The 25,269-nt window shown below is 45.5% G+C and overlaps 1 protein-coding gene across 1 annotated transcript in view; it reads right to left on the reverse strand.

The window, feature by feature from the left end:
* LOC144172369 (uncharacterized) overlaps window positions 1-25,269 on the reverse strand; it is a 58,045-nt gene that overhangs the window by 25,048 nt on the left and 7,728 nt on the right. Inside the window, exons 6-7 of the mRNA XM_077701123.1 lie at window positions 21,658-21,693; window positions 2,728-2,856 (exon numbers count right to left, since the gene is read on the reverse strand). Coding sequence (XP_077557249.1) covers window positions 2,728-2,856; window positions 21,658-21,693 — 165 coding nt within the window. The remainder of the gene's footprint in view (window positions 1-2,727; window positions 2,857-21,657; window positions 21,694-25,269) is intronic.

A 25,269-nucleotide genomic window follows, 5' to 3' on the forward strand; every position in this document is an offset into this window, starting at 1 on the left:
TGGGTCGCCGTAGCGCAACATTTGAAAGCGCATTATATTTCTTGATATTACGGTTAAAAAAATTTTCGTCGCTGACATTGAAGAGAATTAGTTACCGAAGGATACTTCTTTGAAACTTTAAAACTCAAGTAAGACAACGTTATTAGCTTGCCGTTTGCGCTATTTTACTGTTTCCTGCATCACCATGAAATCCGAACAAACAACGTGCAAGAAATCTTCTAAGAAAACGCTCCTGCAGTTTTCTCTAACTAATTTAATAATCAACGTACGTGGAAACCGCACCGTGAAACTTCCTTCATTGTCGCGTGGCCCCCGTACGATCAACGATACCGAAAAAAGAATGGCTGGTGGCACGAACTGGATAAAATTCGAGACGAAACAAACAATTTAGAAAAACCTCCCGGTTAAATATGTGGTCTTGTTGACTTGATAAATGGAGTTCAAAGAGCTCAAAAAACCATACCGGGAAAGAACAGAAGCTCCAACAAAATGCGCACCGCGTGAATGGCCAATTTCGAAAGCATTAAAAATGTGGGCAACAAAAGGCGTATACCTTTTCTTATGGCAGGGAGGAAATAACAGCGAACAGAGAAACAAGTGTAACAATGAATTTTCAGTCCCCATGTAGCACGGGCAAAGCACCCGGTTTCGGAATGTTGTACTCAGTTCCATGCGCGGTTTTGCCACATTAGAGAAACACGATCGCCCACCTCATTAGCTCACAAGGCAAACCAGGATCTTAGAAAAAAACAAAAAAATCTTCGTCCCTACATGGAATCATTCTTGGACAGAGTTTTTTTTTTTCATGTGAAAGCCATACAACGCATAATTTATGAGAAGCGCCAAGAAAAATTGAGCAGCTTCATCATGCACCTGGTTAGTTAACAGTTCTCGCGCAGAAACTGTCAAGAGTTCAAGGGCAGCCCAGACCGCCGGGTATGCGTGTACAGGGCTTAGTATATAACAGTCTTGCTTTTAATTCAGGCTGATATTGCTGGCATGAGAGCATACTGCTGAACAGCCTTATCAAGAACACAAGGAACAAAGGGGTATTACCTTGGTACCCGTAAATTCGTGGGTCACCTGCGCAGAAAATATACAATTAGCAAGCACAGGGTACCAAATTTCAAAACGATGCCGAAACTGCCGGCACCACACTGTAGGCGACACCGAAGAGCAAGCGCTACTGCGAAAGGCATGAGGAGATTGACGACCGCCTTGCTATTAAGCAATATCGGCTGTTCCAACATCGATCCTCAGCACGTTTTTCTTCGCGCGCTGTGTTTTTCCGGAAGGGCATTCTTGTGAGCTATTTTTCACTTGGAGCCTGCAAGTCTGAAAAACTAACTATTCGGAAAATGTGTATACGAATGTTCATGATATTTACATTGGACCAGTGGTTTGTTTTTCTTCTTAGTTTCTGTTCCATTATTCATTGTAAATAGATTTACCGGAAATGTGCTCCCACATGATCCGGCCATAAAAGTTATATGGTTCGTGTAATCACGAGCAGCTGTGTGACAAACAAAAATGCTCCTCAGAATGTGCCTTCTAAAATAAACTCTCCTCGGTAACAGTGCCTTGTGCTGAAAGTCAGCAGCACGTGGTCATTAGGCTGAATTACTACACTTTTCCAAACAAATTAACGTAGATGCAAATTACGAAACCAAGCGCATTGCGAGATTAGAAATTAACATGCCTCTTCGGCACTTCAGCGCCAAAATGGATATTAATTGAGAAATCTCCTAAAAATAAAGTAATAATCGATGAACGGAATGTGACAAAATGTTTGGTACCCTCATATTTGAAGCCATATAAAAATGAATAGCAGTTGACGTAACCGATATCTGTACATTCTGTGTTTGTAGCTTCGATTTCAGTGCCAGCTGCAATCACGCTACAAGCCGGATTATGATCATTTCCAGAATTACTGAAATTAACGTTCGAGATCATTGTTTGTTTCGTGCCACCCGCACTTTTTTTGAGAGAACGGGAATTTTTCAGTACGGCAAATCATTCTGAGAGCTTTCACTTAATCGAAGGAAAAGAATAGCAGAAGCCAGCACAGGGGTACATATTTTAAATCACAAAGGAACCTCAGCTCTTCCCACCAATGAATGCCAGGTTCGGTTAAAGCAGAACGTATACGTTGGAAAGGTTCACAAGCAGCTCAGGGTATAAAAACAGGGTCTGCCAAAGGCATAGTAACCCATTTTTTTTGTTTTAGGTGCTCGTGTTTCCAGGTGTCCCATAAAGTGCAGTTCATACCAGGGAATAGAGTCGGCAATCCTAAGCAACCAAGTGATGTTCTTGGAGTGCATGCTGCGAACAAATAATACATCGAGATATTGCTGTCCGGATTGAAAAACGTTAAGGTGAAAGTTGACATTGCCAAGTTTGATTTAGCAGAGTTTAAGGAAGTATAGAAGTGGTTAACTCAACCATGGCCGAACGAGTCAACAAAGGGTTTAGAAGAGCAAAAAAATTGCTCCAGTTTTGTGTCCCGTGCGTGGTCGGTAACATAAAACTGTGACACCGTAGCGTTCAGTAGCCCCTTAGGACTTAGGCCCATGCGATGGGACTGTACACTGTAAGACGTATATGGCTGCTGATTGTGGTCTTCTGCGACCCTCATACCGGTCAGCGGTCACTCCTCTGCACCCCCTTAAACAGACATGAATGATGTTGGAGACAAAAAAGGGCAGAGTGGCAACACCCGCTGCTCACTGAGACTCTCGACGGCGAAGAAGACGGCGGTGATCACAATGGCGGGGCAGACCAAGAGGCCAAAGATGGTGTTGACGAAGGTGTTGCACTTGCGGGACAGTGCCACGTCGCCGGCGCTCCTGCGTCCCACTTTCCAATTAACGTCAGAGGCATTGTCCAGCAAACTCGGAGAAACAGTCGTCTGCGCATAGCTCAACCTTTACTAAACAGCCGCGCATCCTAACACCGTAATTAGTGACGCCACAGTAATGGTCTTTCCCCTTTTGATTTAACCACTTCAACGCCTTCTTTTGCTCGGCGAATGCAATCAAACTCTTACTAACCTCAGGGCACACCATCCTGCCCTCATTAGGACTTTGACACAAGCAATGTACCAACTGGCCCGTCAGCATACCCTTCTGAAGCCACCAACTTTAATGCTGGGAGTATCAACCAGTAGGCTTTTGAACTCCCAATAATAAGGAAGCGAGTGAAACGCTCTCACTTCGCTATCAATCACCATAGGGGCATTTTTCTGTTGGTTCAGTTTGCCACTTAGTCAGGGCAAACACACACCTACCAAATTAGTCATTCTGTAGCGGTTTTGGCCTTATAGTTTTGCCTGTGATCCGAACAACAGCACCGGGTCACCGAAACGGTATCAATGGAATTTTTATGCTTGTTACCAGATAACCATTTAGTTCGGGTTAGGTTATTTACGTAGATGTTACCGGAACATATCGGCGGAACGTAACGCGAGAAGTCTACGTGGTGTGCGATAGACATCGAACTAAACTAATATACTTCGAGATTGTACTTACCACTTGTCTGGAAGTAATAATTGGGCCAAATTGTGATTCCAGCCGCGGCTTACATCAGCGTCGCTTAAGGACTGGGAAAAGTGCATGCTTGGTAGTTTTCAGCCCAAAGTATTTGTGGTACTCTTCAAGTCGCAGAAAGACACAACAAAGGAGAAACGTTGCATGCAAACAATACTGAGAATTTGCTGTTATCATTCTGGGTCCTTCCAGCCCCGGCGACAATAAAGGAACGCTCCGCTGCTGAGCCAATTCACTCAGAAGCGAACTTGAAAAGTTATGAGCCCTTAACTAAAAATGCTGCACAGAGCCCGGCTTTCTCTATTCCACCCGGTTCGTGCCACGCTAGGGGCGGGTAGGTCTGTTAAGATAAATGTTTAATTGCACACACAGAAAACAAGGCATGACAAATTTTTCTGTTCAAACCAATAATTGAAAAAGGTGATGGTGTGATGGCGCTCAACCGCACCTTTTAATGCTATTACGTGGATTCCAACTATTTGTTGGGCAGTTCTGCTAAAGGAAATTGATTTCCTGTCTTTTCAGAATGAAAACTCGACGAGGAAGCGTCTTAGCCTTGAAGAAGCTACTCAAGCAGTCCTACGCATACAACTCACGCGTTTGCGTTGCCCCAGGTGTAGGAACACTGGCAGTTCCCCGACCGAGCTTGAATATCAAGTCCTACTTACCCCGTTATCATGGCACATGAATACAACTACACCGCTCGTGAACACAACTACAAAAAAACACGCACTAACATTTCTGTTTCCCGCATGGCCTGTTCGTTTTCAAGCGAAGCTTTATTCACCCAGTCGTTTCGTTGGTGGTTGGTGGAGTTCGCCTCAAACCATTCTTCTCATTTCCACACTCTCCCTTTCCTTGATCGGAGCCGTCACTCTTCTGTCGCCGATGGCACTCGCGCGCGCACATGTGGCGCGCCTCATCGCGCTGAACTGAGAGAGAATCCCAGGCGGTGCGGCGCATCATACCACATCGGAGGTGCGTTCCGGAAGAGGTTCACTGGCTGTGTGATCGTCAACCACTTCACCGCTGGATGCGGCATGGGTAGGCCGCGCTTGATTCGCTCCGCCGAAGAGCAGGCACCCATGCAAGATCACCAATGTGAGCGTGAACGCTAATGTGCGCGTTCTCGTCGGGATGATACCGAGTTTCGCAAGCAGAAGCCTAAGCGAAACGACAATGGCAGGCCGGTATTGCTATTAGAGTGGCTGATATAGAAGGCCAAACTACCACACCGGGTCGATCCTGAGTTGGGAGACGCGATTGGTGCTGGTTTTCGCCGAATTCAAGTTTCGCGTGTACCCCTGCTTCCGGTAGGGAAGGGGTTGATGTTTTAGTTCCTTTTCTGAACCCGCATTTTACTGCATGACACCGCAGTACATTAATGGCCACGAACTCACGCATGGGTTCTCGTCTGAAGCAGCTGATGACGCGGACACGCGCGCACACTCAAAGTAGCATTGTAAGAGTTCAGACAATTATACTTCGATTGTAGGAAACCACTCTTGCTATCTTCGCCTGCTTTGTGTACCAGCAAAACAGACGAAAGTTTCCTGATATCGATGGCAGCAACCAACAAAATGTAGTGAGGGTGTATGGCCAAGTGACCATTCCGCATCTATGGCGTCGAGCAGCGTTTCGCATACACGGCACGAAATGATTCTTTTGCGCGCGATAAAATGCAGAAGGTTACGTTGTGAAACTTCTATTTATATAGCAGCAAACTTGAGCATGAAAACTTGTTTGTGTAAAATTGCAGAAAACATAGGCTCTGGGATAAATTTTTCCGTGCGCTGTAAGCTGGAAGTACGGCCGGAATATGTTGCCTGTTTGAAAAAAAAAAGGCATAGGAGTCCTTTGCCGATTCAGGGTGTCAGCGTATTAGACAAAAACGGGGATATGGATGGAGGATGAGGGATTCAAGCAAAGTTATGTCCTGCTTTAACCTTGCAGAGTGTTTCAGGGGTTCTGAAAAATAGGAGCAATGATCGGGATCCTCGAAGCGGCGCTCTCAAGTTATTTGGATTTTTTTTGTACACATGCAGAAATACATGCGGAGTAACTAATACAGTCTTCAGTAACATCACAGCCAAGGGACGGCAATATTTAGTTCAGTTGGTGAGTATTTGTTATTGAGTTCTTCTAAAAGAAAAATTCAGAGGCCGTCCACAAGTTGAAGACGCAATCCAGCGAAGTTGTTTCTATGGTGGGTTTTCCTATGGTGAATTTGTATATGATCGTTTTTGTCTCACGTCGGCGTTCGAAGCGGGAAACCCACCCACGAAGGATTGTCAGCTGTTCGACGAGGTGGGACTTCCGAGCGTTAGCGCAGTTATCAGCCGACTACGCAAATTTTGACAGAGGCATCGACGCTGGCGAGCAGAATATAAGAAGTGGTGCCAATAAAGCGGCGTCACCGCAATGAGAACTGCGGGCTAGTCATTTACATTTTGGTTGTAATAATCCTATCTGCTTTGTCCGCAGTGGATCATAGTGGCATTTTCAGGGCTCAAATTCCCGTTCTTCCGACGTTACAGGAAGCATAAAACAAAAGAAATGAAAGCACGTTAGGTACACTTACGTTCTACAGCTGCTTGAAGGAAAGTAGGATTAATCGCCTATATGTCTTGCTCTGCGAAATAAAGCTGTTTGGAAGGTGTCTTACACTAGTTTTCCATCGCCAACATTTGCTACGCTTACATTTGTTTTTTTTTTCTATAAATATTGGTGGAAGTGTTTTAAAGGCTGTGACATACCTTCTTCTTAACCTTTTGCCCTACACGCTAGAAAAGCAGTCGGCCTGTCTCATTTGGCTTGAGGCTAAAAAATAGTAAGACAGCGTTTTCTAACTTGCTCAGTTTTATGCTAGACATTAACGACGTCTTTGTAACTTAAGAAAAAGGGGGTAAATAATGAAAACTTTACACTTTAGCCATATGGTGACAAAATACTGGCAAAGATACGCTATCAAAGTTAGCATTACAAATGTAGTTATCATCATCATGCTGGCTGCACGTTAGCATTCAATTGGTACAATGAAGCATAAGTAGAAGCACCACTCTTGGCGGTGCCTTTGGTCAGCGGACGCTAATCGCAGAAACAAGAATCTGGAACGTGATATTGAAATCCCCGGGAACTGTCTCAGGAGACCGAACTGGTTCATGTGCTTTCCTTATTATTTGGTATATTTTTTTTTTTTAAGTTTGCGATAAACTTAACGTAATCGTTACCTGGAAAAACATTCTTCTTAATAAACCAAACCTTTATTTTGTCTTCGCGCCCTTTCATGCAGACTGAAGCTTCGCACTTGAACCAGTCGGTGCCGATTCACAAGTGTGTGGTAGAGATAAGTGATCCTGGTTAGCCTGCTTCCCAGAATAGAAGGCAGGGATCAGTGCAGGAAACCTGTTATCTCGCATTAGAAGCTTCCCGTCTATTTTTCCCTCTTCGGGCAACCAAACGCAACTCAAATCAAAGGACTTCCTCTGTTACGAGGCTGCATGATGGCAAGCCCTTTAGCTCATTTCTTCACAGTTGCCCCGGCTTTGTATTGACAAGGGAATAGACGTAAGGGTTGCTTCGAGGAAAAACTGAACGAGCGAGGAAAATAAGCTAGAACATCAAAAAATGAATGTCACTCACGTCCATGCTCCTCTTCGACCTCTGAAGGAAACAACAGTGATGGTAAAATGAATTAGGACGAGGTCTAAGCACGAATGTGCAGTAGTCTCCCATGTGCACGGAGTAGTGCGCAATTCTGTTAGGTTTCGTTGAGAAAAGTTTGGTGTTGTGCCTGTTGGTACATACTTTAAGGAACGGTGGAACCCAGCCTTGTAGACGCGTACACGAGGAGAGGGTAGGACCCAGCGTGTGTGTTGTCCTACCCTTTCCTCGGGTACGCGTCTTCGTGGCTGGGTTCCACCGTTGAGTTTTGCTATAAATGTTATTACGACCCCGACTGCAACACTTTCAACTATGTCGCTGCTTGAAAAAACCCCGAACGCCCTAAAAAGGATTAACGCGCAGACGCAACGCGGGTGATGAGGCGCACCGTAGTTGAAGGCTCCGAAATAAATTCTGACCACCTAGGAATCATAAACGTGTGGCGAAATCTCGTACACACGGGTGTTTTTGCTCAAAAGCGACATCCTCGGACGGGAAGCGAACCCGCGTCCTCATGCTTAGCAGCACAACTCGTTAGCCACTGAGCTGCCTCGACGGGTGGGCCCATTCCATCTCAATTTTGATTTTAGGAATTAAACCTTTCTACTGTTCCATTCCCTCCAATTCTGCAGGATGCCAAAGTTTTGCCTATTAGCACTCCTGGAGCGGCGGAGAAGGTCAATTCTATTCCTCTAGTTTCACAGCATAAAAACTGATTTTGGTAGCTGTGTCGAGTTACCTACGAACATTACATAAAGTGCACGTTATCAAATGGATGAGAACTGCAGAAAAAAATTAGTGCCTTTCCACTCTGTGAAGAAGGATGACCTGCAAAGCTGGACGCTCCACGGAGTGCACGAAACAAAACACGTTTATCGTAATTTGCGATGGAGCACACTTCCTAGCCAATGAACCAAAATAAACCTAGCCAATGAACCTAGCCAATTAGATGAATAAACCTATGAAGGATTCAAGGTTTGTTCTTGAAGATACGCGTCGTAAGGATCTTACTATTTTTTATATCCGGGTTCAGACTGTTGCCGCGACTGTCGTAATGACTTTAAAAAATGGCTGTCTCCGCCAACCTAGCTGCATGACTTGACATTTTTTTATGTCCATATATCACGATACGGCTTTTGCTTCGGTAATCTGAACATAGCCTAACACACAAACCCAATCGGCTCTACCACTAAGGACTCCAGAAAGGTCCCACTTTGCCGTTTAACGTCCGAGTTTAAATCTCGTACCAGCACAACAGACATGCCATCCATTAGTACGGGCGTGAAACATATAGCTGTGCGTGCACGCCTCCCCTCCAACCTCCCGCTATTCTTCTGTACAAACCTGCGCACAGGGGTTTGTAGTACCAGCTTTGTAGTAGTACGGGGGTTTGTAGTACCAGCAACCGGTCATGTGCACGTGCTTAGAAGTAACAGACGCCGCGACGGTGGGTTTCGGTCGTTTTAGGGAGCAGCCCTTTGGGAGCCGTTACCTGGGCCTCGCGGGAGCGGCGTATGGTTATGTCCGCGTAACCCAGAGAGCGATCGCAGCAGCGACGAAAGAAAGAAAACGGAGAGGAGCGTCTAGCGAAGGGTGAATTGGAGCATGACACGTGTGGCTACGGCGTCATCTATCTCACTGCCTTTCCCTCACACACGTTTCACGCGTCGCCACCCAGGAGTGCCCTCCCCCTGACACTTTCACCAGATGCTGTTCAATTCTCTGCTAATCCAAACCACGTGACGTTTGCGCGGTAGTTTCAAACACGATATGCAACAACATGCTCTCCTTGTGCGGGGTTAATCCAAACGAAGTCAAATTTTCGCGGGAGGTTCAAACACGATTTGGACATGCTGACCGGCGCCGCCGGCGCACTCCGAGGTAGCAGCAGTCTAGCGCACGACACCGTATGTTCGCTGATCACGCGAACGCTTCCTGAGACCCAGCGGAAATGTGCCGCGATCGAAAAGGCTGCAGCACGCGCTGCGCACGAATTTCATATTAGGAGAGTGTCGTAATCGTCGGTGCATTTTGTTGCGCCCATCCGTGCTGCAGTTTATTTTTCGCAGTCATTCGATAATTGAATACCGCCGTTAGCTGCCGACTGCGCAACTTGCCAAAGGGGCATCAGTGGAGGCGAGGGGGAAAATTGTTGTGAAAGAGGTGTCAGCGGTGGTGAGGAGGAGCTGCGGAGCGGTACCAAGTAAATCGATGACACCTGAATGAAAACTGGGGGGGGGGCGGGGGGATAGCCATATACTGCTTTGCAATAATAGAAATTCACGTCGCCAAAGCCGAATGATCGTTTCATCGTGGTGAAATCTTGTGCAGACAATCACTTTTATGATTCCCAAAGGGCCAGAATTCCAAATCCTTATTATAGTGTTTGCATGATGATCGTGGTGTAATTCTTGTCTTTGCGTGGCGCTAGAGAAAGTATACGTTGCTGTCTGCTTGCAATTCCGCTCGGCGATGAGCAGCGTACCGCTACAGCCAGAAGGATGTGGGAGAACTTGGAGCCCGTCTTCTCTATGGAGACAGTATAAGAAAGCTCCCTGATTAGGAGTGTACTTTCCCGTTATGAAACCAGTCACTTATAGCTGAATTAAAGGCTGTAACTTTCGGCGCTGCTACAGGCGAAACAGGCATGAAAGACCGGCCACTCTCTTCTTATGAGCTGAGGATTCGTTCTGCTCGGGATACGCCCAAACCTCCGACACCGGACGCACGAAGTATAGAGCATAGTCGTCGAGGTGCCGCACCAGATTTCTCGGATAGTGTGAGAATGTGTGAGCATCACTTCTCTTGGAGTTACGTCACCGAGTTATGCCGCTGATTTAGGTGTGGCTACGTTTTGTGCTGCTGAGTGTGTGATGCGGCGCAACACGCAAGACCACTAACAGACCATAGTTCGAGCTTTTCATCATTACCATTTTTCACTTGCATTTTCCCCTATTTAATAGTTCGAGCTTTTCATCATTACCATTTTTCACTTGCATTTTCCCCTATTTTACCAGTTATGATAGATATGCTTAAAGTTAAGCAATCCTATTGTTCGGCTTAGTAATGTCCGAAGCAACGTCAAGCTCATTGAACGTCAAGCTGCAGGCACTAATTGACTACGTTAAGCCTCAAAGCAGGACGTTAGGCCATAACGCACGTTCGCATACACACCAGACCTCTTCCGAACCAGCAATTCGGCTGACCATATATCACAACTTTTCTTAAGTTGCTGGTCACGCCGTGTACACTAAAGCTTTATAGTACATCATCACTCTTTTTTGTTCAGCCTCATCTCACCTACCAGCCAATAGGTCGTCAGGCGAACGCAAACCAGAGTCTGCAACGAATGAGGCTATTGGGCCGATACATACCCGCTTGCTAAGACAATTCATACCCATGTTCTCAGGCAATGAGAATTTCTTGCCCGCGTTCCTGGCGTCACTTTGTGGTTACGCAGATTCGGCGACGACGCGTTTTTTTTTTTTTTCACCTGAGACATTTAACGCTTGAGCAAGGCACGGCGTGAAAAAGGCTCGACCAAGAGCCGTATGACCCAGTACACCGCCTTTCAAACAGAATCGTTACGGTGTCACACACCTCATTGTGCATGTTTTGTGCGTCAAGAGAAATTCGTAAGCGTTAAAAACAGGCGAACTCATAAAGTGCAATGTCTAAGTGCGAAAGGGTGACAGATACAATCATGGCGGCATAACTGTGCAACGTTGCAAAATTAGGTTAACGCGCTGAAATGTGAGCGTAACCACCTAATAAAAATAGATCCCAATCCCTTTAAAACTTTCATTCTATTTGGGCGCATTACGTTGTGTTTCATCGAAGGCTGGGAGCTGGAATAAAAAAATTCTTCATTTATGCTACCGAGTACGACGAGATTGACAGGACCAGAAGTTGGAATCTCTATAAATGGGAAAGAGTTGCCGCGTTTGCTACTGTAGATTTTGGCGATCACACGGTTTCGGAATACGATGCTAACCACGCAGAGCACCTCCTTTAGCGCTCCGTAGTTGTCAAGGACGTGTCACACGTCTAGAGCTTCTCTTTTTGGGGTCCACGACTTTTATCTTCGAGTTTACATCACCTCCCAAGAAACTAAAGGCAGCGATTGACCGCTTTGCCTTCTCTTAATGCTGGTTCAAAAGCTAGCTTGGCTGTAGGCGGTGTACTGAAGATTGACACAGCTAGTCTAAAACTGAAGCCCATTCCATTCACATTTCATTCCGAGCTCAACCTGAAGAACTTTGACATCGAAAAGAGTGACATTGACGACCTTGAAAGGCCTTTCCGAGCTGCATATGGTTTACAGTTAAGTTTTTTTAGTTCATAAATGTACCCGTTTAGAAGAAACTTCACCGCAAAGTTTACGTAGCACATTTTTGTACCTTACATCTGTACCTTTTGTGCGTTGGATCTCTCCAAGGTTCTAAAAGTATCTTGACTTTGTTTGTCTTGTCTCAGTGTGGTCAGGAATTATTACTTCCCTACGTGAAATACTGACATTCTGATCACAATGACGGTGCTTGTCACAAGGGCAACGCCCTACTAATGAAATTATCTAAGGAACATCCATGTATTCATTTCTCCTTATGATGAAAAGCTGACCCTAAAGATACCGTGGTAGTCCCTGTACAGCGCTGCTTACTCTGCAAATGTAGAAGGCATCTATGTGGTCGCCGTTCAAAAATCAGGTCAGATTTCCAAGTGCAAAGCACTGTTAATATTGGGAGGCATAGATTAGCCTAACTTCACCCCCTTTCGGAGGATCCGCCGTTTCGCAGCGGGAACCTCGCGGAGGTAAAGGGCCACCTGGAGAACCAGATCTTCGGCACTTCCCGTAACGCTGCCCCTTCGCCCCCAAGTCACAAAATTACAGTGTCTCATCACTTCCCTCGGCCAGCGACCAGCTCGAAGGGTAGGCCCCTTCCAAGCAACGGTTATATATATGTTCGCTACGCCCCCGGCCTCAGGGTGGTACCCCCGTTGCTTAGGCAACGGTCCGGCCACTATATAACGAGCTGCACGCATACGTGCAGTAGTTGCCGCGCAGAATTGACACCCCGGCCTCCTTACACTCTAGAGAACTGCGGCCCACTTATACCTAACTTTTGTGGTAATCACTTATTTTCACTAAATAACTTCTCTGGCGCTCTTTGCCCTCGTCGGCCTTGCGCCATTAAACACCAACCATTATCATCACAGCGGCCCACTACCACCCCCCCCCCCCCCCCACCGTTGGCCTCCTCCCACGCTGGATTACACGGGCACGGTACCTCCCCCAGCCCTTGGGTGAACCAACTTGCCATGCTTCCGCACAAGAGACTCGAGAGTCACATGAATGATGCCTAATTTCATTCCCATTCCATTTCTCTAAGCGTTGTCACCACTCCATTCACATTCCATTCCGGGGGTGAAAAAAAAGTGGAATGATTCTGGAGTCATTCCGATTCGCAACACTGGTGACGCCTTCGCAACACTGGTGACGAGGAAAGCAATCGTATTACTCGCATTACTGAAAAATACACAGGACATGGAAAACTTTTTTTTGTTTTTAATAATTTGTAAAGGCATGCCATTCGCGGGTAAAATTTACGAATGGCAATAGATCATCTACTTTATCGCTCTGCCAAACCGAGAGGCCCGGATTGCAACTCGCGCGCGCGTTTCAAAAGCAGACTGCCCTTAACGGGAGACATCGTGTGCTTTTCTCACATATTACGGGTGTCGCCGCTGCAGTAACTTATGAGCAAAATAAGTTGAAACATCATTAAACGATCCTCGTTACGTTCAAACTACTCGTTTGAACAAACAGCGCAAGGACGCGCACGACAGCACGGAAAAAAGACAGTACAAGCGTTGACCAGCAACTGGGCGTATTTTATTGCGTTCTGTAATATATACGAAAACACAGGCGACGTCACACCTTTTCGATCAAGCAAAAGAAAAAGAAAAGAAAAGGAAAAGGACAGGATAAGAAAACCGGTGAAAAATGAACAATGCACACAGCACAGAGGGAAACAGTTTGATGCTACTATCTCCAACATAGAGGTCCCCTCGGCAATGCTTAACTTCGGGACCTCTTTCTGTACTACTCCAATGTATTTGTGCATTATCATGAAACTAATAAACTTTGATTTGATTTGATTTGATGCTCCGTCTACGTAGTCACGTTCCTTCTGCAGCAAAGTAACAGAGGGCTGTCCTTTTCCTTTCCTTTTTCTTGATTGATCGCAAAGGTGTGAGGTCGCCTGTGTTTTCGTATGTATTTCCGAACACAATAATATACGTTCATTTGCTAATCAGCCTTTGGACTGTCTTTTTTCCGTTGTTTCGTCCGCGTCCTTGCGCTGTTCCTTCAAATGATATATAGCCCACTAGCCCAAACCCAAGCCTTACTCAAAATACTCGCAGTAGCGCATTCTTTACGGCACGCGGAGGAACAGCAGGATGCGGTGATTGGGTGCAGGGGAACTTCCGTCGTCGTTCTTAAGTTATACCGGAGTATAGCCAGTGGAATCCTGCCCGCGGCCCTGACATCATAGATTCGCTGCCCCGAATAAATTTATGGCATCACCCCAATCATAATCTTCATCGGCATCATCACAATCTTAGTCTTCGTCGGTACCCGAGTTCATCCCTGGCCCCGACATTTTTGCAATTCGAATTTGTGGGCTTTCTACTTCTAGGTCCTATTTCTAGGTCCTAGTACCCACTTCTATTGGTAGCCGTTCTGTTACGCTTGTGGCTCACGGGTGTTCATTTCGTCGCACTACATGCCGAGTCCAGGCCCATTGTTTCCCTTAATTTGAATTATCTGTATCGCAGCTGGTGCTATGGCCTAAGGTGCCCGTTTCCCGTCCCCTAAGCGTTATCCCTGTCCTTCCTTCCATGGCAGGCATGTAGTAAGGCTCCAAGTTTGGCCCCGCGCGTCCACACCGGCAGTACGCATTGGTTGTATAGTATCTATCAAAGGTAAAGATAGCCTACCTAATACTCGTTATTTGGGTGTGCTTGCCGTGTGCACGCACGTCCTTCCTTTTCTGCAGCGGGTTTCCTTCTCGTGGTTGGGATCAGCCCTGACAACTTGTTCAAGGTTATTACATTGGTCTACTTAGTTTTGTTGTTACCTAGGCTCCATAGGTTACCTGCTCCATTTCTATTACTGTGCGTGTATTTATTATAATTGAAATTTGGCAGCACAGCCAGGCTTTGTTTGTAGGTAGTGAAGCATTTTCTAGAGGTGATGTCCACAGACAATTAGATTTGACATCCGCAAATCTCAAGTGGCGTAAATATACCTACTTTATTCGCAACCCTGCCTTTGCCCTGTCCCTCTATTGGAATACTATTTGCAGGCGGGCTGTAAACAGTCCTGGCGAAAAGGTGCTTTTTTCTGTAACTGTTTCTAGTCAGAATGTCTAGGCTATCCTTGTGGATGATTGCTCTACGCATATATTATTGCATAGTTAATACAGGAGCCTTACGTAAATCTGCCCTTTTTCTGGTCTTTAACTGCTTCCACTGCTGCTAAAGCACTGTCCGGTAGTTTAAAAATTAATTTATTGAAGTTTATTATACTCCGCGCATGTTTATTACTACATTCATGACAGTTCTGATTCATTGTTCATAACCCTTTTCAAAGTACAGTATCTTGCTTTTTTTTTACGGTGTATGGGCGCGAACTACCCTCACTTTTCTTCGACCCCATAATTTCGATGTTAGTCACTTCATTGTGATCAGCGTTCTTGGCATTTTATGTTTCTACATTTTGTAATATTTTGTTTTCTGTGATATTTCACCAGGTTCTTTTTTTATATTGTACTCCTTCTAAAGGTACAAGGCTCACCGTTATTACTGTCGTGACGTTGTGAGTTACGTAGTATAACCTTGGTGGACTATTTTTTACTGGTTAAAACCATTATTTGTTCCAAAAGGTTATAATAAACTCTTTTTCCGCACCTCAAGCTGCACAACAAGCTAAGTGTGGTACTTTTTACTAGATTTATTCTTTCCCGATTTGTGATCACTGATGTGGACCGTGTTTATGGCACTTAAAAGTCTAGCAAATACTAAGATGGGGAATTTGGATGAAGTTAATACCACTCTTAGTTGACCGTCGGGGCCATTTCGTTCTTTCCGTTTCCTATTTTATTCTTAGCGGTAGAAGGTACTCATTATCGTCAAGTTGCTTCCCACCTCCATAGCAAATTGAACCTGTATACACACCGGTTATACCGACTACCTATTTCAAAGCATCTCCTACTTGATTTTTGCACACCTTTGCGTTTAATTCCCCCATTACCGCACTGAACTGCGCTGATTTTTATTCATAGCCGAATTCACGAACCTGTAGATACTGTGTGCGGCCTAGTCATGGCAATTCAGTGTTGGTGCATAGGCTTGTAGTATATTTATCTTGACTCGATTGAGAAAGTGCTGACGAACGAACGTAATAAGAAGGTTACTGCGCTTAGCTAAACCGCCACTTTGATGGCCATGGCATCGCCTTCGACTCCCGAAGTCATGCACTGCCGTCCTTATGCGAGTGCACCGATCAATTTCAACGTATCGAACACGTATTTTGAAACACAAAGTGACGGCAGTGATTAGTAACGCTTGCCGCAAACATTTGGAAATGTTCTCGAGTACGCTGCAACTCCCCTGCATCGATGCAGCGATGCTTATCAATGTTTAGATTCCAGCAGATGTACAGAAAGTAGAAAAAGAATGAACTCACTCGTTTTTTTGGCAGCTATTCCAGTGTCTTTCTTCTCTGGCGTCGCTTCTTCATGGGGTGAATTATTTGAGGCAAAAATGTCAGTGAAAGTACGCACTAGACAAACAGAATACATCACTAGACGGACAGGATATATGATCATGTTGAGCAAATCACGAATTTAAAAACCGTGGTTTTCTTATACGCTCTCTTATACGCTGTCTTATCAGCTGCCGCCTTGGATCTATTAAGATGGTGAGGTCGGCGAATTTGACAAGGGCAGTTGCAATGCGCCCGGGTCTAGAAATACATGCAGGTCAGCACCTTGTTAGTACTCACGCGTAGCCCTCTACTACAGAATGCTTCGTAGCCCCGATGTAGAACGTGCCAACCCAAATTTAGACTTGATTGTTGTTTGTCTAGGGGTTATGCAACACGTTTTCTGGTCGTATTGGGCCAGACACCTCCGCTCTTTTCGGGTACGCTGAGGCTGGAAATTACTAAGTGGCTTCGTCCCCTCGGCCCTTCACAAAGCACCAAGCAGGCTGATATTCCACGGAGCCGAGGTTGATAACCGTAAGCTGAAAATGACGCAATGACATTAGCTCCTTTAGTTAGTCTTGCAGTTCGCTTTCCAATGCAGCAGACAGCCTGCAGGCAGAAAGCCAAGGATCGTTTGCGAACTGGTAACTACAAAAATATATTTCTAGCTCACTTCAGTCATGTGGTTCCTCAAATATAATTTCTTGGCGCTTCCTGTTTCTGCTTTCAATTATTGACTGACTTCCACAATTTTTATTTACAACTTTTTAGGTGGCTAAGGGCTGGCGGACATAGAGTAAATGGACTAAAACAATTATTGTCAACATGTTATAGTCTCGAAACCATTGACTGCTGCCACTGTGGGAAATGTATGATGAGCAGTCAGTGATGTAACCCGGGGATCTGCCATTACGTGGTAACCTGTTCGTCTTCCTTTCTAAGAGTCTTCTCCCTTTGAGAGTGGGGCGGGTTATTGATGCATCAGTGGCCGTGTTACCTAGCCTTCCAGCTTCTCAACCACGCGTTGAGTGCATACGAAACACTCTTATACGGAACACTTTCTAGAGTCCTTCCGCAGAAGCTACGAAATCGAACCATTTTTAATGCATCATAATTACAACACACCAGCCACATTCGCCCAAAAATAAAATTATCCGAACATATCTCTGCCGTGGATACTGTAAATTAATAAACATTCTTATATAACACAATCTTTCTGTATATTCCATAGCGACTAATCACCATTAAACGGGTAATAAAATCACAATAGGCTTCCAGCTTCCTCCACTCCTTTTCTTGCTATAAGTATGAGGGTCAGTTCGCTTTCGTCTGTTTTGCGTCCGGTTAGGTGTTCCATCTAGTCTACTAGTCATAACCGCCAAGCAATTATTTTCTTCCTCAGTGGAGTCATCTCAGTGGAGCCATCAGTTGGTTCATGTTACAGAAATAAGATTTAGCGCAGCGAAATACACGGACGGTGAAAAAGACAGGACGGGCGCTAACTCGCAAATGGATTTGTTTTGAAACGAGGGCGTGCAATATACATTTGGCGTAATCACACACACGTGTGCTAAAAAAAAACTAAAAGGCATCCGGTGAGGGCACACATCAACAAACATCAAGAAAGTTTTCAAGGAATGCACACTCTTTTGTGTAGATTAGCAGCGATGGCCCACTCACGCAGTTATCTCCTTTTCACTTGATGTGGAAGGCTTCCGCTACTTCATGTGCCGTGATGTTCCGACTTTGTTTCAAAATTTTTGTTTTGTCTAACACGGGTACAAAGTGACATTCTTTGCAATGGGACGGCAAGTGTGATCCTGGCCTATTTTTCATGGAGGGGTGTGCTCTCGTAGTCTCTCATTCACACATCGACCAGTTTGGCCGATGTATACATTGCCATAGTCCAACGGTATCTGATACACAAACCTTCACTGCAGTTTACAATAGGTTCAGCATGCTCTTTATCGCATGTTTTGGGACGTTTTCTTGTAGGCTCGGTTGCGCACATAGTGTGCCAAGTTTAAGCGGTGCTGGACCTTCTTTAGGTTATGTGCGACTCGGTGCAAATAAGGTATAACTTCAGGGCGTGTTTTTTTGTGCAAAGGCTCTGCGTGAGCTCTTTTCAGGACAGTTTTTGTTTTGAGAAGCAAATCATCAGCCACGACAGTGATCATTGAGCGCGGGAGGCCTTCGGCTTCTATTCTGGTCATCTGATGGCCAAAACGTTTTTTTATGGCTAGCTCACATGAATTGTAGATCGCAGATTGGAGGCACAAAGCCGCTATAGCTCGCTTTACCGGCTTGGAGTGTGAAGAAACGTAAGGAAGCAGTTTCGTGGTGGTTCGGGGTTAAAATTCCCAACAAACGTGGGCGTCTAAAGGGTTAAGGTTAATATCTAAGCACTGAGGACTACTCTAAAGGCGCAGCTTATGAGTAAAAGTTAAACTCTTCCCGTCCCGATTAAACAGGCCTAAAATTTCAGTCACAGTGTTCGGGTAAGTGGCTTTGTCGTGTTTCTTCAAGAGGACAAGGAAATCGTCAACGCACCTAAAAATCTTTTGTCAGAGTTAGTTTAGTTACTTAGGTCACGGTCGACACTCGCAAATAAAATGCACAACAGTACTGGAACTTCACACGAGCCGGTGCAAATGTCTTTCTTTTGTATGAAAAGCTTGTCGTCAAACGAGGTGCACGTAGGTAGAATGTAAGTAGAACCAAAACGTTAGTGACGGAAATACCTGCTGCATTTTGGAAGGCTATATCACCTTTTGCTTCAATGCATTCAACAACCGCGGGCAAAAGTTCACTGTGCGGTACTGAATAAAACAAATCTTCTACATCAACCGAGAAGACGTAGCGTATGTCCGTGTCACCCGTATTGCACTGATTGCCGATGTAGAATTCTTGGTATCAAACGTCTCAATTATACACAAACTGTTAAGCTGCTTCAGAAGGTAGCGACTGACAAGTGCTTCCCAAGAATCGTTCTCGCTCACAATGGTCCTGAAGGGGATACCAACTTTATGCGTTCTGGCAGAGAAAAAAACGGTTAGGCTGCTTTTCTTACTATCTCCAATGCCCTTAGCAAGTTTCGTAAGTTCAAGGCTCTTGTAAAGGGCGAGAGCCTTATTCTTGTGTATGGCGCCACTCACGTTTGTTGGAATAAAGTTCTTGTGCACGTCCAGGCTGCCCTTGTCACGGAACGCTCCGGAGGTCATCGCCACGAATCGTCCTTCCTTGTCGCTCTGTAGAAGCCTCAGGTCATTGTTATTGAAATGGGAGGCATCTTCCAACTTGTGGCAATGGGGTGTTACAGAAGGGACACTGCGAAGTAGGCTGTCCACGCCGTCCAGAAGGCAGCTCTCCCCGTCGTCCTCTTGGGCATTCTTGGCTACCCGCCTATTCAAGGCTAGGAGCTCATAGGCTGGCATCCTCTTTTCCACACTGTATTTGGGCCCTTTCTGAAGAAGGCCGGCTATTCCCTCAGGAACATGGGCATCCCAGATGACCCTCAGAGATCCAGCTCCACTCTGCCCCCAGTGGCCGTCGGTAGGTGAACCAAAATGGTCCGCCACCAAAATTTCGTCGTTTCAGCAGCAAGGCGGCTGTTGATCTGGAGGTTCCTGCTGGCAATCCATTCAGGGTTCCCTATGAAATACAGCACTCGAAGCCAGTCGTACAAAATTAGCACGTGACGCCTCAGCTCTAAACGTAGGATTTTGCACAGCCACTTCACTTGTCCAAATGATGGCTTGACACATCCGAACAGCGCTGTCACTTCTGGAGGAACGAGTCCTTTCTTGATACTATAGGTCATAAGCCTGGCACGGCAATCCGCCTAGGTGATGTGGCTCTAGAAATCTGCGCTCTACAAATCATGTGAGCATGTCAATGAAAAACGTTTTGGTCATCAGATGACCAGACTAGAAGGCGCAGGCTTCGTGTGCTCATTGCTCACGGTCGTGGCTGAGGCTTTGCTTCGGAAAACAAAAACTGTCCTAAAAAGAGCTCACGCAGAGCCTTTGCACAAAAAAACGCGCCCTCAAGTTATACCTTATGCGCGCCGAGTCGCACATAGTCTAAAGAAGGGGGTCACGAGGTATGAGTTCCCGGTTTTGTTTTCAGCACCGCTATTACTTGGCACACTACCCGCCGTGGTGGCTCAGTGGCTAAGGCGTTGCGCTGCTGAGAACGACGTCGCGGGTTTGATTCTTGGCCGCGGCGGCCGCATTTCTGATGTAGGCGAAAAGCGAAAACGGCCGTGTGTACGAGATTTCGGCGCGCGTTAAAGATCCGCAGGTGGTCAAAATTAATCCCGAGCCCTCCACTACGGCACGCCTCATCGCCAGCGTTGCGTCGGCGCATTAAACTCTACAATCAATCAAACTTGGCACACTATGCGCGCCAAACAACCCTACAAGGAAACGTACCAAAACATGCGATAAGAAGCCTGCTGAACCTTTTGTAAATTGCATTGAAGGTGTATTGTATCAGATGCCGTTGGATGTTGGCAAATTATACATCGGCCAAACTGGTCGATGTGTGAATGAGCGACTACGAGAGCACGCCCTCTCCACGAAAAATGGGACGGGATCACACTTGCCATCCCACTGCAAAGAATGTCACTGTGTACCCGAATCGGACAAAACAAAAATTTTGAAGTGAAGTCGGGACGTCACGGCCCGTGAATTAGAGGAAGCCTTCTACATCAAGTAGGAGGGAGATAACTGCGTGAGTGTGCCATCGCTGCTAAACTACGCAAAAGAGTCTGCATTTCTTGATAACTTTCTTGATGTTTGTTGATGTGTGCCCTCACTGGATGCCTGTTAGTTTTTTTAGCACACGCGTGTGATTACGCTGAATGAATATATTCATGCCGTCTTTTCAATGAAAATCAGTTGCGAGTTAGCGCCCGTCGCGTCCTTTTCACCGTCCATGTCTTTCGCTGGGCTAAATCGTATTTCTGTAGCACCGTCACTAGAACGAAGTCAGAAGGGTAAGCGTAATAATTAGCCCGAGATAATTTGATATAAGCGATGTTTTTTTTATTGGCTCATGACGTTAAATCTCTACTGGAGATAATTTTTAAGAAAGCAGTGTTGTTTCTTTCCTTTATGAATGCCTTTCTTCCTTTCTTACCTCAATGCATGTATCCCTGGTTGTCTTATCGATGTAAAAAACGTAATAGCAGAGTTGCGGTGTCACAGCCTACTGTTAATTGCGAATCGGGAGAAATTACGCGAAGAGAAAAAGATTAATTTGTGAGTTTTGTATATCGAGCTCTCGTTTACGAGGTCGGTTACTTTTTCATGCCTGCGCTTCATTCAAAAGAGGCTGTCTTGTTTAACGAAAATAACGAAAAAGTTCTGGTATCCAGGCATTAGATTTCTTGTTCCAGGGCTATTCAAATGCATGTTGCCTGTTGTATACAAATACGAATAAGAAAGAAATCCTTGGATTCCAAATTTTATCTAACCTGCTTAACCGACTGTTTTGTCTCATGTACCTTTAGAACAATTTTACGCAGGGAGGTTGGCCGCTTTTTGAGGGCAGGCCAGACACAATGATCTAATTTTATTAAGGGCTGCGGCTTGGAACTGTACAGCGCTGCTGGTATTCAACGCATATATGAAAGACGACATCCAAACGATTAGTATACTGATAATCACTTGCCTTTCAAGTCCTCCTGGACCTCCTCTTCATCCTCGTCTGAAAAAAGGGAAAATATGAACCAAAAATTGTGCAAAAACACGGTAAGGCTGGCCCAATGAATGAGACTGACAGGCAAATTCTTCACAAGCTTAGCCATATGGCCTACTATTTTGAAAGCTGACTAGAGCGTGTGTTTAAAATGACGCGTAATTTGTACCTGCATGTTTCTTATGACTCATTTCCTCTTGTGCTTTAAAATGCGCCGATGAACACAGATGACATCTCTGCCAACTGCACCCGACCCGCATAGTCAGTGGGTTTAGTTTTTCTGACTTTGCATGCTGCTGCTAAAGAACCACACTGAACAGTTTTCGAAACGTGGTATTTTTAAGTGCAGCTACATTTCATTATGAGCACTGGTTTAGCAGGCAACTTGACAAGAAATTTCTGTCGTTTTTTGTGTGTAGTTTGTCGAGAAGAACTGCTGCCCCTAGTTTAAGCTCAATGGCGTCCAACTCCATGGCACCTTGTAGAACCACCGCTCAAACGGGATGATGAACAGGAATAACATTGCTGCTGTCGTTTCTAACTCTGCGCGAAAAAACCTATACTGCGCACTGAGGCACGCTCTAGCAAATGGGCGTCTAAGTAATGCACTTTCAGGGACCGCTTGACAAGAGCAATAAACATTCGCGGCTGAGAGATGATTCTGTATGTGCTGCCGATGATATTTGTTACATATTTAGCTTCAAGCGAATCAGTGTGTGTTAGGATAAGCAAGTGTTCCCCAAGATGACAGGTTGGACGGACACCTTCGCCACTGTCCTCCCTCCCCCCCAAAAATAAATGAAGAATGCAACACAAGAGACGATGCTTTTTCGTGTATATAACACTGTATTTATGATGTCAAAGGTTATCAAATTCTAAATAACTTTTATTTAACCCCGCAAATGTCACACTGCATGACAATTTCAGTTACTGTGCAACAAGAAACGATATTTTCTTGGTTTAAGAATAAATTTATAAATTCAGCATTTGGATTACCGCTTCCTTGCTATCGCTTTGTGGCGCGAAGGGCGTTTCCCAAAACCTCGCGATTTAAATCCATTAGGTGCTGCCACCTATTAGAAGCAGTTTAATGCGAAGTTGCAGAGTATTAAACCAATTTTATTGAGGGTTGGAGCAGAGCATGCCACTTAGAGTTTGAGGTTCAATTTTTGGTAAAATTTTGAAGCCTCGTAGCCAAACGCCAGGGTTCTTGCATTTTTTTGTGTGTGAAATGGTAAAATGTAAATATAAGCAATTTATAGAAATCATAAAACAATGTTAGCATTAGTACTTGTTTAAATAGCGAGAGCGAAATCACGTGTGGATGCCCTTCGCATGGGCAGAGAAACGCTAAACATGTCTATCTTCGCACGCGACTCTCCCTTCCAGGTGCCATTTCAGCTAAGCGCCAAAACAGAGACTAATCTTTCTTCTCACCACCAGCCAACTCATACTCCAGGTTTCACGTTTTAAAGGCGTCAGTCTTTCTTGGGCTACTTAAAACCGAAAATTTGGGTATGTCTGCCTGCCTGATTCTCGATTCAGTCACTATCCAAAGGGGAAAAGAATTCTGAAACGAAAAGTTCATACTGGCAAAACCTCTCGAACCCACGGAATATGGTATCATACCGCAAATTTTTACACATCTTTGAGCAAAAAAAAAACATTAGGCAAATTTGATTAAGAGTACTATTAAACAGCTGGTTGTACGCAATGTTCTTCATTTTGGGGATGGATGGTCGCAATAAAATAAAAATACGTGTTAAAAGCAGTAGTTCCAGCAAAAAATACAAAGAGGAGCTGCTGGCCCAGCCTAGGTGCCGTGGGGGCATTCGAAGTTCAGCAGCAGCAAAAACTTTCAATACATGGCGCGCGACCAATAGAAGGCGTAAAATTTAAATTGACTTGCGCGAACCACTAGGGTGTTTTCTTGGTGAGAGCGAGACGGGAGAGAAAGAGTGTCAGAGGTGTTGGCGGGAGAAAGAAGACAGGCATTTAAGGGGCAGTGCCACCACAGGACTATAGTCTCTTTACGGCACGGGCCGCGAAGTGGGGAGGTAGGAGGTCAAAGTTTTTTAAGTGCAGAGCGCTTTAGGGGCTCGCCTTGGCGTCGTAGCTCGCTCGCTGGACCAAAGTAGAACCACACAGCGTTTTGTCATAGCGGCTGTTGTCGCGGCGTAACCCAGAGGTTTCGACACCCAGGCGGTTTATATAGTCACAAGCGTTCGTAACTCGTGAACCGCTGGCGCTTTTCACACATATCCCCGTTGTTTAGCGCAAAAATAAACTGTAGGTATATTTGCGGCAGAATATACGTAATTAACCGGAAGCGCCTGCGTACTTTAATTAAGCATGCTCCGTGGGTTGGTTTTCAGGATAGGAAGCGTACAAAGTTGCAGTGCAACGTCGGAACGTGCGACATTAAAAGCGAGCACGAAAAGAACCGTGAGAACTACCGCCGGCGCTGATTCAAGCAGGGGCGCGCGAGCACTACAAAGGCGGGAAATTTAAACTGCATCGGACGGTAGCAGTGAGCGGCTAACGGCGCTAGAACCCATTTAAAGGGACACTGAAATAATTTAGTCAAGCTCCCGGTTTTGCTTGCACTGCTTGACTGGCTCAAATTACCACACTTTTCATCGTTTATTCGGTTGATAAGTCCGTAATTATTTTATAAAGCAGGAAAGAACAAAAACTGCTATGCGCGGTCTGTGGCGGCCGCACCAACTAAAAGCTGTGACGTCGTGAGGAGGTGGCACCGTGATTGGACGATGTCCAAGGTTAGCATTCAAACAAGTTTCGGTTTCCGTTTTGTAAACAGCATGCTTGACATCCGACGGCATCGTTGGATCTGAATTCTCGATATCTCAGTAATCGTCGTACCGCGCTTCTACCATGTTGTCGGCTTTAATATGCCTAAGATAAGACTCCCAGGACGGCTTGGCATCCTAGAAATCACTAGCCGAGGCTTACGCAGTGGATGAACGCCCTCCTCTGCGTCACCGCAGACGCTCAAATGCCATGCGCTTTTCCTCCATCTTTGGAGCTAGCCTCACTCATGCCTGTATCGTAAAAAGCGTGTTCGCACAAGGCCAAGGGTGTGTTGATTCTGGGCTGTGCCCACTGCCCGCAAGCAGTCGGCGCTTGCAGCAACAGCACGCCAACGAGTACTGGCTAGCGCACCAGTGTCAGTCTTCGCGCTTTCTGCGTACTCGCTCGTGGACCAGTGAACGTTACGACCCAAAAATGGTGAACTCAGATTAGAAAACATCGGCCTCAAAACAAAAAAATCAACTTAAAAAAAAGCATGCACCCTTGGTGATTCGAGCTTGCGACTTGCAAAACAAAAATCCTAGCGCCCCAGACCACTCGGCCACGAGCCAGCCTTACTTAAGTGGGATATATAAGGTATAGAATGTAAAAAGACTTTAGACTTTTATTTGGTTTTAACATTTCAAGTAATTTAGGTGACTATTTGTTGTATAGCGCTCTTGCAGTAAGCGTCCCCAAACTTCCGCAATATCTCACGTCTTGCAATTGCATTTCTTAGATGGAAAAGCATTCGCAGATGTGTGGTCGTGCTGC

The sequence above is a fragment of the Haemaphysalis longicornis genome, unplaced genomic scaffold (assembly GCF_048455015.1).
Source record: "Haemaphysalis longicornis isolate Haplotype H1 unplaced genomic scaffold, Haemaphysalis longicornis Haplotype H1 scaffold_20, whole genome shotgun sequence".
Classification (NCBI taxonomy): Eukaryota; Metazoa; Arthropoda; class Arachnida; order Ixodida; family Ixodidae; genus Haemaphysalis; species Haemaphysalis longicornis.